This window comes from Emydura macquarii, unplaced genomic scaffold, assembly GCF_026122565.2.
Source record: "Emydura macquarii macquarii isolate MOO-44397 ecotype Brisbane River unplaced genomic scaffold, CSIRO-AGI_Emac_v2 contig_1002, whole genome shotgun sequence".
NCBI classification, from domain to species: Eukaryota; Metazoa; Chordata; order Testudines; family Chelidae; genus Emydura; species Emydura macquarii.
This window is the reverse complement of record NW_027131139.1, coordinates 888,683-905,526: the sequence shown is the minus strand read 5'-3', so window position 1 is coordinate 905,526 and position 16,844 is coordinate 888,683. Positions and strand designations below refer to the sequence as shown.

At 55.5% G+C, this 16,844-nt stretch overlaps 1 protein-coding gene across 1 annotated transcript in view; it reads right to left on the bottom strand.

Moving 5' to 3' along the window:
• The window catches only part of MCOLN1 (mucolipin TRP cation channel 1), a 28,773-nt gene continuing 11,929 nt past the window's right edge, over positions 1 to 16,844 (bottom strand). Inside the window, exons 5-14 of the mRNA XM_067544593.1 lie at positions 16,594 to 16,705; positions 12,461 to 12,557; positions 11,543 to 11,642; positions 10,874 to 10,980; positions 10,052 to 10,201; positions 8,432 to 8,533; positions 7,234 to 7,356; positions 5,870 to 6,076; positions 4,824 to 4,954; positions 1 to 2,387 (exon numbers count right to left, since the gene is read on the bottom strand). Of these exons, the coding sequence (XP_067400694.1) occupies positions 2,351 to 2,387; positions 4,824 to 4,954; positions 5,870 to 6,076; positions 7,234 to 7,356; positions 8,432 to 8,533; positions 10,052 to 10,201; positions 10,874 to 10,980; positions 11,543 to 11,642; positions 12,461 to 12,557; positions 16,594 to 16,705 (1,166 nt within the window). The 3' untranslated portion in view covers positions 1 to 2,350. The remainder of the gene's footprint in view (positions 2,388 to 4,823; positions 4,955 to 5,869; positions 6,077 to 7,233; positions 7,357 to 8,431; positions 8,534 to 10,051; positions 10,202 to 10,873; positions 10,981 to 11,542; positions 11,643 to 12,460; positions 12,558 to 16,593; positions 16,706 to 16,844) is intronic.

Sequence of the window (16,844 nt, the reverse complement as noted above, 5' to 3'; positions counted from 1 at the left end):
TTTCAGGCTGTGATGACCCCCTCATGCCATGCCATCCTTATTGGCATACACAGGAGCTGACAGCTTGCAACCCCACCGTAATAACCTCACGACCCCATGAGAACCCCTGCCTTAAAGGGATAGGATCTGCTTAAAACCATTAAGGGTAGGTCTACACTGCACCTCTCTCAGCCGTATGTAGTGTACATGTGTGTGTAGCCCCCAGCATGGCTGTAAACAGCAGTAGACCATGAGGCGGGTGGGGAAAGCCCACACAGCTCCACTCAACCATGCTGTGCCTCCCCATCTACACTGCTATTTTTAGCATGGTGGTGTCCTGCTGCTGCGTCCACTGCAGGAAAAGGCTCAGCTTCCCCCTGCCACGGCCTTTCACGGACATGTATAGCTACGCCCCAGTATGCGGCGTAGTAGTGTGTAGTGTAGACGCAGCCTAAGAGACAGCATCCCCTTCAGATTGCGCCTTTCCATCTGCAGCTCTTGGGAGTCGCACCAGAGCTGGTTGGACCCCCGAGATTGGGCAGAGAAGGGGAGGTCTCCTAGGCCATTTTCCTTTGTGCCTTCTGGGGAGGGGCAGCTAGCCCAGGTGCTCCCCGCTAACAGCACAAGCCAAGCAGAGCAGGGAGGCTGTGTGCAGGGGAGGCAGGTGCAGCTCTAGCTCTTGGGGCCACTCAGAGGGACTCACACAGCAGCAGACAGGATGCTAGAGACCCTGGCAATGTGAAAGGGATTTAGAAGGAACAGAAGGTCCTGGCCCCGGAGGATTCTGAGTTATTCATGGGTGTGGATACTGGACATACCCCTTTAAGGCCCCAGGGAAGGATCTGATTGATCCGGCCCCACAGAGGATAGCCAGCAGCCATCACCAGCGCGCGCACACACGTGCTGGGCTGTGAACAATGCTCAGGGGAGGCTGGTGTCATCACTGCAGTGATTCCTAAAAACAGGATTTAAAAAGTATTAAAACTCCAAAGTGACTGGCAAAAGGAACTGAGCCCTTGGGGCTCTGCTGCCGTGGAAGCAGAAAGAACCTATCCTTTCCCACCGTTATTTCCATCAGAAACTTGGCTCCCCTCTCTGTGCTGGAGGCTTCTGGAAGGCTTGGAGACCGGCAGAATTGTGACATCAGAGCACAGCAGAGCACAGACACCGGGCTTTGTCAGACCCTCAAAGCTGAAGAGGTCTGTGCAAAGCCTGAGCATGCCCTCCCTCGCTGACAGGCAGAAGCTGATACCCGCTCCCAGCTCTCTGCTCCTCCATGGAGACCTCCAGTAGGAATCGGGGAGAGCAGACTGTTTCTAAAGGTAACAAAGTAGAGGAAAAATAAGGGCTCAAAACACCCCGAGGCAGCAGGAAGGGCTCAGTCCAGCGCCCGCAGGCAGGGCATGCTAAGGGGAGTGGCTTGAACATTAAAAAAAAAAAGTTCTAAAGCTAAATCCAAACTATCAAGAGCCCAGGCTGCACAGGGTGGCCAGCACAGCGGGGCACAGCTGGCCAGCGGCACAGGGGCTGCAGCAGACAGACCAGAGAAGAGAGCTAAGACTGGAAGAAAGACGCGGTGACAGAAAGCAGTACCCAGGACACAGGCTCTGGGGTGGCACCAGTTCCCAACAGGGGGTAGGGGGGGTTAAGAGCATCCACAAGGTCTGGAGAGCAGCATCTTCCCTGAACTGTCCTAGCCCCCTGCAGAGTTGGGCTCTCTGCCTAAGGGAGCAAAGGCTCCAACACAGGAACTCCTTCCACTATATAAACTCAGCACTCTGCTGGGCCTCAGGCTGGCAGAGACAGGGGCAACTGCTGCTGAGGGGTGGCATCGCCATAGGGCAGGATTGCTGGCATCACTGCAGTGCCCATCTCATTCAGGTTCCATTCCGCCAGGCTCCACGTGAGGAGCCACGCTTCCCCCCCAGGCAGCGACAAGAGGGGCCCTCAGCCCTTTTCCCCCTCCCTCCACAGATCACGCAGCCTGGGAAAAGTAAATAAAAAAGTTACATAAAAGCTGTGGCCACAGCCCAGGCAGAGCACGTGGCCAGCGCAGGCTGAGCACAGGGTCCATCGGCTGTCGGCTAAGGCTGGCTCAGCAGATCCAGGGCTCCTATCGGTGGACAGAGCTCAGCCACGTCTCTGCTTGGGGGCCACACAGCCCCACTCCTGCTACCAGTCCTTGGAGTCCTGCTGGAGAGGCAGCTGCCACTGGAAAGCAGTAGGGGAGGGCCCCAGATCCACAGGGCTGGGACTGTCCCCACAGCCAATTCCCTCCAACCAGTTCCATGCACAGGCTCAGTTCTGCAGCAGTGCAACAGAGGGCGCTCTCCCGCACAGGTCCACAGGTCAGGCTCTCCCACCAGGGCTGTCAATTCACCACCAGTATGTTGTCCTGTAGCGGAGCCCTGCAGGGGAACAGAGGAACCCGTGAGCACTACGGCCCCAGCCCCAACTGGGTTCGCTGCATCGGAGGCCAGCGCTGACAGGCACTCTGACGGCAGGGGGAATCCAGCCCCAGGGCAGAGCTGGCTGGCCGGGAGGCTGCCATGCAGCACAGTGGAGCTCAGAGCTGCACCAGGACTGACCTCTGTACAGCGTGCTGAGCTGGGAATTGCCCCAGCAGTGATGCCTGCTGCAGAGATGGGGCTGGGCCGGGAGGTCCTTGAGCAGGTTGCTAGACTCTGATCTGGCTGCTGTTTAGCCTGATGTTTGAGAACCTTTTATACCCAGACTAAACAATCCGTCCAGATGCCCCTCTCCATCCCACGTCCTAGGGAGCAGGTGGGGAACGACTCTCAGGCTGCTTCCCATCTCTAGGCTGTATGTACGCTGCCGCCAGTATTTTCACATGGAGCGCATGGAAGTGAAGGACTAATACGTGTAGTAAGATTACAGGCTTCCTGGTCACCACAGACCTGACCTGCTGTCCCAGCCCTGCCCCCCACAGCCCTGCCAGTGACTCTCAGTCCTGACCCAGTCCCCTACTATCACAGGAGTGGGCAGTGATGAGACAAAAGAACATAAGACCGGCCATGCTGAGTCAGACCAATGGTCCATCTAGCCCAGCGTCCTGTCTCTGACAGTGGCCAGAACCAGAGCTTCAGGGGGAGTGTACAGAACAGGACAGTTGGAGTGATCCACCCACGTCTTCCCCTTCTGGGAGTCAGAGGTTTAGGCTTGTCCCAAGCATGGGTTGCAACCCTCCTCCATGAACTCACCTAGTTTTTTTTCAAACACAGTTATACTCTTGGCCATCGCAGCATCCCATGGCAATGAGTTCCACAGGTTAATTGTGCATTGTGTGAAAAAAGTATTTCCTTTTGTTCCTGCTAAATCTGCTCCCTATTCATTTCATTGGGTGACCCCTGGTTTTTGTATTGTGGCAAAGGTAAATAATACTTCTCTATTCACTTTTTCCACATCACTTGTGATTTTATAGACCTTTAACATATCCCCTCCAGGCATCTCTTTTCTAAGCTGAATGGACCTAATCTTTTTAGACTCTCCTCATATGGAAAGTACTCCATACCATTGATTATCTCTGTTGCCCTTCTCTGAAACTCTTCCAGTTCCACTATAATCTTTTTCAGATCCGGCAACCAGAACTAGACATAGTATTCAAGGTGTGGGCACACCTAGGATTTATATGGTGGCATTATGATATTTTTGGTCTTATATTCTATTCCTTTCATAATAATTCCTAACATTATTAGCACTTTAGTCCACTGCTGTGCATTGAGCTGAAGTTTTTGGAGACCTATCCATGGTGACTCCAAGATCTCTTTCTTGAGTGGTAACAGTTAATTTAGAACCCATCATTATATGTGTAGTTAGGATTATTTTTTTCCAGTGTGCATTACTTTGCACTTATCAACGTTGAATTTCAACAGACATTTCTTGCCCAGTCACTCAGTTATGTGAGATCCCCCTACAACTCTTCACAGTCAGCTTTGGACTTACCCATCTTGTATCATCTGCAACTTTGCTGCTTCACTGTTCAGTTCCTTTTCCAGATTGTTAATGACTCTGTTGAACAGTACAGGTCCCAGTCTAGGACCTTGGGGCACCCTGTTGTTTAACTCTCTCCATTGTGAACACTGACTATTTATTCCCACCCTTTGTTTCCTATTGTTTAACCAGTGACTGATCCAGGAAGGGGCCTACCCTGTTATCCCTTAGTTCCCTTAAGAGCCTTTGGGGAGGGACCTTGTCAGTCTTTCTAAAAATCCAAGTACACTATATCCACTGACTTACCCTTACCCACATGCTTGCTGACTCCTAAAAGTCATGCCTCATCATTTGCAAACACCATGTTGCTCTTCCCCAACACGTTTATCTAAGTGTCTGCTCATTCTGTTCTTTACCATAGTTTCTTCCAATTTGCCCAGTACTGAAGTTACGTTTACTGGTCAGAATCACGTCTGGAGCCTTTTTCTATTTGTTTTTTTTAAATCGGCGTTACATTAGCTGCCTTCCACCCATCTGGTACAGAGACTTGTTTGGGCGATAGATTACATACCATAGTTAGGAATGTTGCAGTTTTATATTTGAGTTCCTTCAAAACTAGTGGGTGAACAGCAGCTGGTCCTGGTAACTTACTACTATTTAGTCCATCGTCTTTGAAAACCTCTTCTATTGAGCAGGGTACAATGTGCAGTTCATTTCTCTGCTTAGCACATGGGGACCATTCTCCCCACTGCCACATCTCCTAAGAGCCACACCAGTTCTGACCCTAGGGAGTTACTGGAACAGGGCTAGAGCAGAGTGGTTCAGCTCATCCTGTCCCCAGAGCCTGTGGGGCCTGGCCCTGGGGCAGGTTGGCTCCCGCCCTGCATACGTACCGCTCACAGCAGCAGAAGACTGAGCAGGAGGAGCTGCTGTCACGGCGGAACTTGCCAGACCCAGGGCTGTCTTTGCACTCAGCAATGTACATGTGGAGCTGTGTGATGGGTGTATCGCCCTCACACTGGTGCTGCAAGAATGGACAGAGAGGTCAGCATACTGCCTGCCAGCTCCAGGCGTGCTGCACCTGGCCTCCCGCCTCCTCTCAACAGCAGGTGACACTGGGAAGGGGAGCCAATCCAGGGCACTAATGGCTCGGAGGGCTGGTCAGTGCCTTATGTGGGCATGCTGGAGTCTTGACCATGGCCTAGCTGGGACCCAGATGATGACAGCAGAGGGTGAGGATCCAATGGGCCAGAGACAATCCCCTCACATCACAGGCAGCCCTGCCATGTCCCTGGGGAAAGCTCACCTTGCGCTGACTGCACTGGGCGAATCCCAGGGCAGAGGGGTATGCCCACATGGACGAGATCCACAGACCTGGAGAGAAGGCCACAGCATCCTTGGAGAGCACTTCCTCATGGGACTCAATACCCATGAGGGCAGGCTCCAGGGCCCTCACCCCCTTCCTCATAGCCCCCTACGGGGCTGTCAGCAACCGGGCCACAGCAGCACAGCCCAAGGGACCGTAGATGGCACCACTTTGGATTTAAATTGATGGAGCCCATGGGTCGAGCTGGGAACAGGCAGGCTCAGGCACACAGGTGCTTATGGTCTCAAGTAAAACTGCCTCCAAAGCACGTCCCCAGGGGATGCTTGCCAGCTCCAGCCAAGCCATGGGGGTCCTGCCCAGCGTGCCCTTCACCAAGTCCACCGTTGGCACCATTCTAACAGAGCAGCTTATGGAGCTCACAATGCGCGCTGCTGCAAGGGCTTCACAACCCAGCATGCTGTGCTCCACCCCAAGATGGAGACGGCTGAGGGAACTTGAGACAGGGTCCATTTCGTGCAGGCTGGACGTAGCCGTTGGGCTCTGACAAGCCTGCAGCCCAAGCTGGGCCCCACAACAGGCGGAGCCCAGAGAAGACGCACGCCTCGTACTGACCTTGATGGTCTCATAGGAGCCAGTGATGAGTGCAATGAAGAGGCTGAGCACCATGTAGATGAAGAGGCTGATGAAGGTGTAGAGGTAGACCTGGCTGAAGAGCCACACCAGGTAGCTGTTCTGCTGCATCTCGGCGAAGGTCACGAACATGTCATCCCCGTTGATGAGAGAGAAGAGGCACTCGGACACCATGGAGAGGGAGCGGAACTGCACATGGGGCAGAGATCGCCAAGCCCTTGAGTACAGGCACTGCCGCGGAGACACCGGAGCAAGGCCACGTGGGGAATTGGAGCAGCGCTGCATGAGCAGCTGGGCTCAATGGCACCAGAGCTACCACGACCACCAGGGATCTTCCCCCTTCACGTCAAAGGGCCCTATGCGCTATCCAGCCATTAGCCCCTCCTCTCGATGGGCACAGAGAAGGGAAGTGACTAGCCAGCATCCCCCAGCAGGGCAGCTGTGGAATCAGGAACAGGCCCCTTGAGGGCCCATTTCCTGCTTGACTCATATCCTCCTGCCCTCTCACCACCTGTCGCTTGGAGCTGCCTGCCCGGGAGCAGAGGCTCTGCCTGAGCTGAGTTGAGTCAAGCCAAGCCGTGTGCTAGAGGGTCTGTTATAGCAGCCTCACCTGCTCCAGGCCCTACACTGCACTAACCAGTGCAGCAGGACAGAGAGGGTCATTCCTCGCTGCTGCTCCCCACTGTGCAAGGAGAGGCTGATGCCAGCTGCTGTTGGGGGAAGGGCTGCTCTGTCCCCTGCATTTTGTTTCCGCTGGGAGGGTTTCTTGGTGATCTCTTCTCCCCCCCTCCCTCCCCCACACACACACACTGAAGGGACTGGGACAGGGATCAAGACTGGCTGTGTTCTTCCCTAATGCACAGGAAGGGTCGTTACCATTTCACAGGGCAGGGAGGGATGCAAGGCTGAGCTACCACCAGCACCACCGGAGACTCCAAGCTCCCAGCCCTCGGTGCACTCCAAGCCATAGAGATCCCAGAGCCTTAGAATTCCACTCAAGCAAAGGCATGACTCCAGTGCTCCTAGCCACAGACCCAGCCCCCCTCAACTCCCCATGATACAGACCTGGTCCCCTCCAATGCCTGGACAGGGTAGAGCCTGCCACACCTGGTCTCCCCAACCCAATGCCCTTAGCCACAGAAACCTAGTTCTCCTCCGCAACCTGGTACAGTTCCCAATGCCCCTGGCCAAACAGCACAGTCCCATCCCCCCAATGCCCCAAGCCAGACATAGCCCCACCACCACCACCACACATCCTCACAAAATGGTACAGTCCCCCCAGGCCCCTAGCCACACAGGTCTGGTCTCCCCAGCCAACCCCAACATGGCACAGTGCCCCGTGGTACCTTGACGTGGTATGGTCCCAGTACGATCCACCCGCAGAAGCAGTAACCCAGGTAAATGACGGCCACACAGCAGCAGAAGCGGATCACGTTGGGGAGGGCAACCCTCATGGTCACAATGAGAATCTGGGGGAGACAGATGTGATTGTGGAACACTAACACAGCAGGGCTTCTCCAGCGGCACACCCAGAGTCCACAGGAGACGGCTGCCTCCAGGGGAAAGGGACACCATCATGGAGCTGGGATCAGTCACCACATGGAGATCAGATGGGAGCAAGAATAGCTGTGGGGGCTGCATGAGAGGAGCAGCAGAGGAAACCAAGGCCTGCAGTGCCACATGGCAGCCAGCAAGGCCACAGCTACTCTCTGCTACACATGCAGAGGCATCACGTCTTGGAGCAGGGTGGCACGAGTCTTGCCAGAGCCCTGCAGGAACAGCACCTGGGACTGAGTCCTGTCCTAGGAACCCACTCCCCAGGCTGGCAGTGATCCTCCAGAGAAGAGCTTCAGACAGCTGAGTATGCATAGCTGGGAGACCTCGTGTCTGCTGGAGCAGAGGCTGTTCATAGGAACAGGAGCCAGGGAGGAGGGGCATTTACGTGACCCAGGGAGAGAAGCAGAGGCAATGGCATGACCATACAGGGCAATGGTGCTGAGTATCAGGGCAAGCGACCAGGCTGCAGAATGATTCTCCAAGGGAGTGTTGGAAGCGTCACCCTTTCGGAGGACTTATGCCAAGCACTCAGAGCATTAGCTAGCCCGACAGGTTTCCAATGAATTGCTCCAGTTTTGTTTGTTGAGAGAGCAGGACTAGAGTAGCAGGGGGTTGCGAGGCAGGACTGAGGGACACTGGCAGAGCTGAGGGAGAGGTGAACCCCCATCTGGAATGGCAGGGGCAGGGCTGCAGGTCAGGATTGAGGGGCATTGGTTGAGCTGTGAGAGCAGAGATGGGGATAGGGAGACGTAGTGACATGCTGCAGGTCAGGACTGAGGGGGGTTGGTTGAGCTGTGAGAGCAGAGATGGGGATAGGGAGACGTAGTGACATGCTGCAGGTCAGGACTGAGGGGGGTTGGCAGATTGGGGCAAAGTTTACCCAGGCCATCCCTCTGAGCAGAGCGTGGCACCGCAGGCAGTGCTGCCGCTAAGGGGGCAGAGCTCTCTCATGCGTGCTGTGTGCGTCTGCATGCAGGCATCACTCACATTGTATTTCTGGAAGAAGCTGAGGTAGCGGATGACCCCGACCCAGACCAAGAGTGTGGAGGTACCCAGGAGGATGCTGCACACGTCGTAGCTGGCAAAGTTCTGCAGACAGACACACAGACACGTCAGGCGGTCCCGCCCCTCCCAGCAAACATGGGCCCCATCGTTAACACGAGCTTTGGGTGTTCAGTGCTCTGGACTATCGGTCCCGCTCTGCTGTTCACCAAGGGCTGTGGTGGACTCTCCATCACTGGCAATTTTTAATTCAAGATAGGATATTTTTCTCAGAGCTGTGCTCTGGGAAAGGTCTCTGGCCTGTGTTACCTAGGAGGTTAGGGTCCCTTCTGCCCTTGGAATCTATGAATCTATTACAGCCAGGGGAGCAGGAACCCAGCTGAGCTACTGGCACGGTGGACGGGGCAGCTGGGAACAGCACGCAGCTCATTACACGTCTTTGGAACATGATCGGTTAGAAGAGGGCCCCAAGCAATTTGGGCTGCATCAGGAAAGACCTCACAGCACCCAGAGTGGTGACACTCCCTCACAGGGCAGCTCCAGCACCTTGTGCTCCCAGGAGGCAGCAGAGGGAGGACAGATCAGAAGGGAGCCTGGCTCCAGGACAACAGCCTGTCAGTCTCCTTTGGGATGGACCAAGGGGATGCAGCTAGGAGGCAGGGCGGGTTGGGCTCTGGATCAGCACAGGGTTGGTTAGGACACCTGGAATGGTTTCCCAAGGGAAGGGAGGAAGCCACTTGGACCCTTTTAAACTGGACAAAGATCTGGCCTTGTGTCCTCTACATCTGTCTGTTGGTGGGAGGAGCTGTGTCACTCAGGGCCCGGTACAGGTCTACAGAGCAGAACATCACTAAAACGCTCCGGTGGTTGTGCTCTGCAGCCATGTTCATGCCCTCACTCCAGAGCACGGGGAGAGCAGCAATCCGGCACCCCCAGGCAGCCACGGGGCCACCCAGTGGCAGACGGGGTCCCTCCTGAAGAGCCTGCTGGGCTGGGCACGGATCAGGAAAATGGTGCCTCTGAGCTCCACAGGAGGCCAAGGAACTGCAGGATTACTGCACTGATCTTACAAACAGCTCTGAGTCAGCAGGTTTGGCAGCACCCCATCTGCATCGAGGCTTGGAGCACCATGCCCCTAAGCCAGTCACTGCCAGCAAGACTACTGGCTGCCTGTCTGGCCTGTGACTCCCCTCCTGACACTGGGACGCTAGGGAGCTGGTTCCTCTAGTCTGGCTCCTTAGTGCTCGTCCCCTCAGGCTTTTAGCTATTCACAGCTCTGGCTGGGGGCAGATGGTGCATTCCAAGGGGATCAGCACCTGCCTCGCCTCCTCTGGCCTGGCTGAGCAGGGTCCTTGCCCCTAATCCTGTCAGGGCAAGGAGGAATCCCAGTGCCCCAACCACAACAGAGCAGCAGCCAGCTGCTGGGAACAAAGGTGTGGCCTTCCAGGGGCCATACACACCCCTGCCAGCATTCCTGCCCTAGCAGCATTCCCAGGATGGAGAGAAGAGATTTTGCTAGTGAGATTCTCTGGGAGGGTTCCCAGCCCCATGGGGAGGAAGGAGGGCAGAGCACACACAAGAATAGATGCCTGGTTATCCCCTCACCTTTGACTCAATTCCAATCTTCATGATGGTCCCGGACACCGTCAGGACATCACTCACCACCAGCAGGATGTACCAGCCGTTCACGAACTCCATGCGGTCCGACAGGCAGACGTTCTGGTTGTAGCGTCTCTGAAAGAAATGGCCCAACTCCTGCAAGCAGAATGGAGACTGGTGACGGACCCGCAGCAGGACAAGGCTCCTCGGGCAGGGGATTCAGGTGGACGCGCAAGGGACCCATGGGTATGTTTGGTTTGGGACCATGGCTGTTTAGAAGGCCCCAGTGGGAGCAGCAGGGCCCCATCCCTCAGAATTCTCACTCTTGCAGAAACAGACAAAGCAAAACTCCCAGCTCCGCACAGTGCTCCAGGAGAGGGAGATTCTCTCCGGCTCAAAGTAAATTCATATTTGCCTTTGACAAGGTCAGATCATCACCTTCATCTCCTTTCACTGCTCTGACGCTCTGCTCACCTCCAGGTCAGCTCAGCTAGGAGCAGTGTCTCCAGCCTCTGACAGCTCCGTCTCACACAGACTGCATTCCCACGGAGCCACACTGCCCCCAGAGCTGCCCGCGGCCCTCAGGCTTGTGCAGTAGTTGTGTGCCCCAAGGAATTCATAGGAAATGACTTGGAAATCTCACCAGTGAGACCCAGCCTCAAAGGGGATCACTGCAGTGAGCACGGCCTTACACCCATGAGGAGGCCCACTCATTCCTGAGAGGCTGCATGCGTGGCAAGGGGCCAGGCTGTCAGAGCCGGATGCTTGCGCCTAGTTGCACTCCAAGGGCTAATGCTGATCAGCACAGCAGGACAGGCCAGTACTCACATGCTGCAGCATCAGGCCCCGGATGATGGAGCGGGCACACAGGATGAAGGACAGCACACAAACGAGGATCACAGCCACATCGAAGAGCACGCGGAAGGTGTTGTCTCCTGGAAGAAGCAGTGTAATGTCAGGGCAGCCAAGCGGAGCCCAGAGTGCAGTGTGGGAGAGCCCCGGTGGAGGAGAAGCAGCTAAGGAGACAAAGCGCTCCAGGGTCTGCGAATGAAGCCAGCAGGTGCAGAGCCCACAGGCAGCACTGGCCTAGAGCACCCAGCAGACAGCAGCGTCAGCCTGCCAGACAGCAGGGGTGGCACCCAGTGCACACCCTGGAGCCAGGATTTGAGTTACGGGGGAGTGAGGAAATAGAGTGAGCGGGTCTGCTCGGATCACAGAAATGGCGCATGGTCTTCCAGGGACACTTCCGAGTCACATCACCCACAGATCACTCAGATGCTGCTGAACAGATTCCTCCACCCACCCCAATCATCCCCAGGCAGATCAGGGCGAGGAAGGCTCAGCCCAGAGGTGAGGTCACATTTGCTGAGGGGGGTGTTTAGAATGGACAGGCCTTAATGGAGCATCGCAGCACTGGCATGGCCGCACCAACGGCCCTTCCAGTTAGCAAGGGGAGAGGAAGTGCCCCCCGTTCTGTCTGCTCTGCCCAGCCCGTACCTCGGCCATAGACACTGGGGTCTTTGCACTCTTTGATGTCGGCTTTGTTGTCCAGGCTGATTTTCACCCGGCCACTGTGAGCCTTGTTGTCAAACGTGATCTGGTGAAGGAAGAGGAAGGCTGCTACTGCACAGCAAGGAGGGGCCGGGACAGCCAGGAACCTCTCTGGCTGGACATCTCGCCGTGCCCCAGAGAGTCCTCGCCAGCCCCACTCCCACCGCAGGACTCTCACTCCCTTATTCAAGTTCTGCTCTGGTCCCACACCTACCCTCTGATGGAGGACCCGCTTAGCTAGCAGCCATGCAGACAGGGTGCATCTGCCAGCCCACCAGCTCAGCGAGCCCAGCTGGGCTCCTGGCTCTCTGGGAAGGGTTTCTCAGCTCAGAACTGAGCAAGTCTCTTGGAGACGCATGAGTCAGCTGGAATCCAGCCACTGAGCTGGTTCTGCAGGGCTAAGAGGAAAGAGCTGCAACAAACTTTTCCATTGCTTAAGTCAGCAGATGGACTGTGGAGCAAGGGCAGTTCTCTAACTGAGACCTGCACTAGAATTGCACCAAGGCCAGAAACCCTGGCCTCCTCCCTGTCTCTCATGTCGTGGCTGCTCATCACCCCAGGACACAGCCCAAGGAGCTCCCTGCCCTCTGCCTGTGCTGTGTCGCAGCCTCACTCGCTGCCCTGGGGCACACAGCTGGGAGGAATTCAGCCTGAACCTTCCTTTGTTTAATAGCAAGTGCTCCCTGACAGCAAGAGTGACCAGGCTGTGGTGTGGGCTCCTGGGAAGAAGGCAGTGTAGGCCAGTAGGACCTGTCCATCTCTAGTTCCTCGGCTTCCCTCAGGCAGCTGCAGCCCTGTGGGAGTGCTGGCTACCTATTCCTCTGGCGCAGGGAGCCCTGGCTCAGAGCCGGCCAGGTTACTCACAGTGATGGTGAAGGTGTAGCAGTCCGGGATCTCATTGTTAATGATTGTCTGGATGTTGATGGCCTTCAGTTTAAACTGGATGGTGATGTTAATGAGTCTGCGGGAGACAATGCTCAGGATGAGTGATAAGACCAACGAGACGGCTTCTGAGTGGAACGTTCCATTCCTGCTCTTCACAACTAAAAACTCAGCACAGTACAGCCCTTTTCAGCCCAAAGCTCATCACCATCACTAAGCTATACAAACCATCCCCCCTTAAGAGGCAGGTCTTGGCCCATTTTACAGATGGGGAAACTGAGATGCAGAGACCCAGCTGAAATCACAGGAGCAGTGATAGAGTCAGGAGCAGAACCCAGGAATTCTGACTCACTGCTCCATCCCAATCACTAGGTAACACTACCTGTGTTTCCCTTTAGGACAGTGGTTCTCAATCTTTCCAGACGACTGTACCTCTTTCAGGAGCCTGATTTGTCTTGCGTACCCCAAGTTTCACTTCACTTGAAAAGTACTTGCTTACAAAAGGAGACATAAAAATACAAGTGTCACAGCCCACTAGTACTGAAATATTGCTTACTTTCTCATTGTGTTTGTACTGACTTCACCAGTGCTTTTTATGTAGCCTGTTGTAAAACTAGAAAAATACCTAGATGAGCTGCTGTACCCGCGGGAGATCTGTGCGCACCCCCTGGGGTTTGCATATCCCTGGTTGAGAACTGCTGCGTTAGGCTATGTCTGTACATTGAAGCTGGGAGGTACAATTCCCAGCTCAGTAGACCTACATTCACTAGTCTGCTCAAACTAGTGCCTAAAAATGGCAGCGTGGCCACCATGGCTTAGACTAGTCATCATAGTACAGCCCAGCCGAGATGCTAGGTACATGCCCAGGTGGCTAGTCTGAGCCACTGCCCAGGCCACCGCGGCTACACTATCTGTAGTGTGTTAGCTCGAGTCGTGTGTACGTCTACCCAAGCTGGGAATCACACCTCCCCGCTGCAGCGCGTCCCAGTGCACCTGGGGACGAATGTGGCATGAACATAACTGGTGGGCACTTTCTGAGCCACCTCTCCCCACAAACACTGACTCCTGCTCATTAATGCAGGGAAAGCATCTCCCCTCCCCTACCCCACCCCAGGGTTCAGTTCCACAGGGAGCTGTCACTTTAGAGCCCGTCTGTCTCAGCTCATTTCCCCAACCCTGTGCTCACTCCTATGTTGCACAGTGGTCACTGCACACATCCTCATCACCACAGCGCTCCTAGGTCCCTCCCGCACCATCCGCCAGCGCACCCAGATCTTGGCAGCCGTGCTGACTTCGCTGAGTTAGCAGCACACTGAGTAAGTATGGGGGAAGCAGACATCCTTGTAGACAGATGCAACTGTGCTGACACAGGCTGGAGCCGGGCCCAGACTCCCCACAAGAAAGAGAAAAGGGAAGAGGGACCCAGGGCACACGAAGAACGAGAATAGCTGGTTCAGCATTTCAGAGCCCAGCTTGGCACCCTGCCCCATACTCTCAGTGGCTTCTAGGGACTCCTGCAAGATCAGGAGCTTTCTAGGATACTGACCTGTTTTGCTCAACTAACGCTTTGCTCTGCCAGCTAGCCCACCCTCCTGTCTCCTCCACCACCACCTTAGCCCCGCCAGCCAGCACACCTGTCTCACCACAACCTCAGCGTCAACAGTCAGCCCGCCCACTTATGTCCCCCAACTTAGCTCTGCCAGCCAGGCTGCCCACCTCTCTCCCCCACTGCCACCTCAACCCCGCCAACCAGCCCACCTGTCTCCTCTCTCACCAACTTGGCATCAGCCAGTCCGCCATCATACCTGTCTCCTCCTCCCACCCACCACCTCAGTCCTGCCAGCCAGCACACCTCGCCCCCGCCCCATGCCTTGACTCCGCCACGGAGCCCAGGCCACTTTCACAGTCACTCACTCATTCTCCATCCCTCTCAGGCCCAGGTTGCCACATGTAGAAATCTGAAGATTGTTCTTGCTGCACCCTATGGTTTCACCCCCCAGCTGTGGGGCTTCTGCCTCTTACACTCCAGTAACAATTCTGCAGGCAGTGTAGTGTGGGAGATAGACTATTGGAATGAGACTCAGGAGACCTGTTTGTGCCTCTGCCACTGGCCTGGTTGGTGACCATGCCAGAATCACTTCCCTCCCCACACCTGTTTCCCCTCTTATCCTGGGTCTGTCTTGACCACTCAGATTATGCTTCTGGGGGCAGGGTCTGAGTCTCACGAGGCATCTGTGCAGAACCCTGCACAGCTGTGATGGGAACCGAGAGCCGCTGGGGTGGAGGGTGGGGCTAGCTCAGCAGAGTGCACGGAAGCAAGTCAGACCTGTATGTACTTGGGAAACAGCTGCTGAGGGAGAAGGGGCTGTGACTTCAGGAAAGTGACTCTCTCGCTCTGGCTGAGGAATTTGATTCATCTCTGTCCAATGACCCTTTTCATGAGCAAGGGCTGAGTTTTGCTACAAAGACCCCAGATCTGGAATCATTAGAGCAGGAAACTTCAAAGAGCTGAAGCCACACGATGCTGCATGTACTGCCCCCCAGTAACGCGGCCAGGGAACTAATGAGGTCTCCCCTCAGCCAGCATCAGACCCAGCCAATGACTCAGTTTCACTCCCTTCAGCTCTCTAATGGTTTCCCAGCAACAAGTCTAGCCCCCTTCCCGTGCTCAGCAGCCTGTTTGCCCTGTTGGTACAGGGCAATGCAGAGGGACTCCTTCCTACCCATCCCAGGAATCCCAGCCTAGACCCCAGAACAAGTGCAAGAGCCAATACCCTTCAACCCCCCCCATCTCATCCTACCTGCTTCTAGAGACACCCTTGCCAGGGTCCCCCAATCCTCTCCTTGCGGGTTGCCTCTGGCTGGTGTGGCCAGCTCCATAGTGTTACAGGCCAGAAGTAACCACCAGATCCCCTAGTCAGAGCTCCTGTGTATCACAGGCGACCAACACCGGCACCATAAACCCAGCAATCACAATTAGACCAAATGATTACAGCCCACAGGGGACTAAGCCACAGGCAGAGAACAGGAGGGACCAAGAGGCACCTATCCCCAAGGTCCCCACACTGGCAGGGAACTGATTAAGTGAGATACACCAAGATGATGTTGGCAGATGAGCCACGCTCCATGCTGCAGAGAAAAGCAAAAAATCCCAGGTCACTGCTATCCGACATGGGGGAAAATTGCCTCCCGACCCCACGTATGGCCGACAGCTAGACCCTGTGCCTGTGAGCAACAGCAGCCAACCTGAGAGACAGACTGCTCAGTGCCCCTTCAGAGTCCTGGCTCATCCCACCCAGTGTCCCATCTCCAGAAACCAGAAGACACTGAGGGGAGGGAAGGATCCCTTCCTGACCCTCTGCCACTCGACAGCTGAAACCTCGAAGCATGAGCTTTACCGACATAAATGAGTGTGTCCCCCGTCTCCCTGGGCTGTTGAGACCTGCCCCCACTATCACAAACAACCCCTTCATGCAACCGCACTCAAACGTGTCCAGCTCTCTCTCAAAACTAAACACATTTTTGCCCTGCAACTCCTATTGGGAGGCTGCGTCAGAACCTCACCCTTCTGATGGTTAGAAACCCTTTTCTAATTTCCAGCCTGAATCTGTTCATGGCCTATTTATAACCATTTGTTCTTGTGCCAACTTTGTCCTTTAGCTTAAATAGCTCCTCCCCCTCCCTGATATCTGCCCCTGGTGTGCTTCTAGAGAGCTGCCATATCCCTCTCAGCCTTCTCTTTGCTAGACTAAACTCCCTGCTCCTCTCTGGCCCGGGGTCCCCTGCAAGCTCTCCCTCCGGTAACCAAGCAAGGGCCTTCTTCCAGGAAGCACCATGCCTGGGCTACCAGCATGTGAGCCTGGTCATGGCGCCTGAGCTCTAACCCAGCAGCTGGAGATGGAGAACTAGGCACAGTTAGGGCTGAGCCCCGTCCCCTTAAGGGCCAGCCCCCTGTGACAGGAACACTACACCGCAGGTAACACTGCCAGGAACTCTAGCTTCAATGACATCTCCTGTGTTTCAGCAGGTAGCCGTGTCTGCCCTCAATAAGAGAAGAGGAGACCTCCACGTCACTCGTGACCCCTTGGCCGTGTCGGAAGAGATAAGGCACTTACTTGTGAAACTTGAGCGTGAAGTTCCGGTAGCTGTGGTGGGGCTGCAGGGAGAGGGTCTCCTCAGGATGCAGGGGCCATGGCATCTGCTCCATGGGGTCCACACCCAAGCAGTCTGCAGAGGAAGGGGAGGCTGTCCTCAAAGAAGCAGCCCAGCCAGCACCTTCATGCAAAGCCAGCTGTCCCCTCTCCCACCTTCGAGCAGTAAGGGGTGCCCCTCCCCCCCTCCACAATGGCACCATTTGCCACAGTGG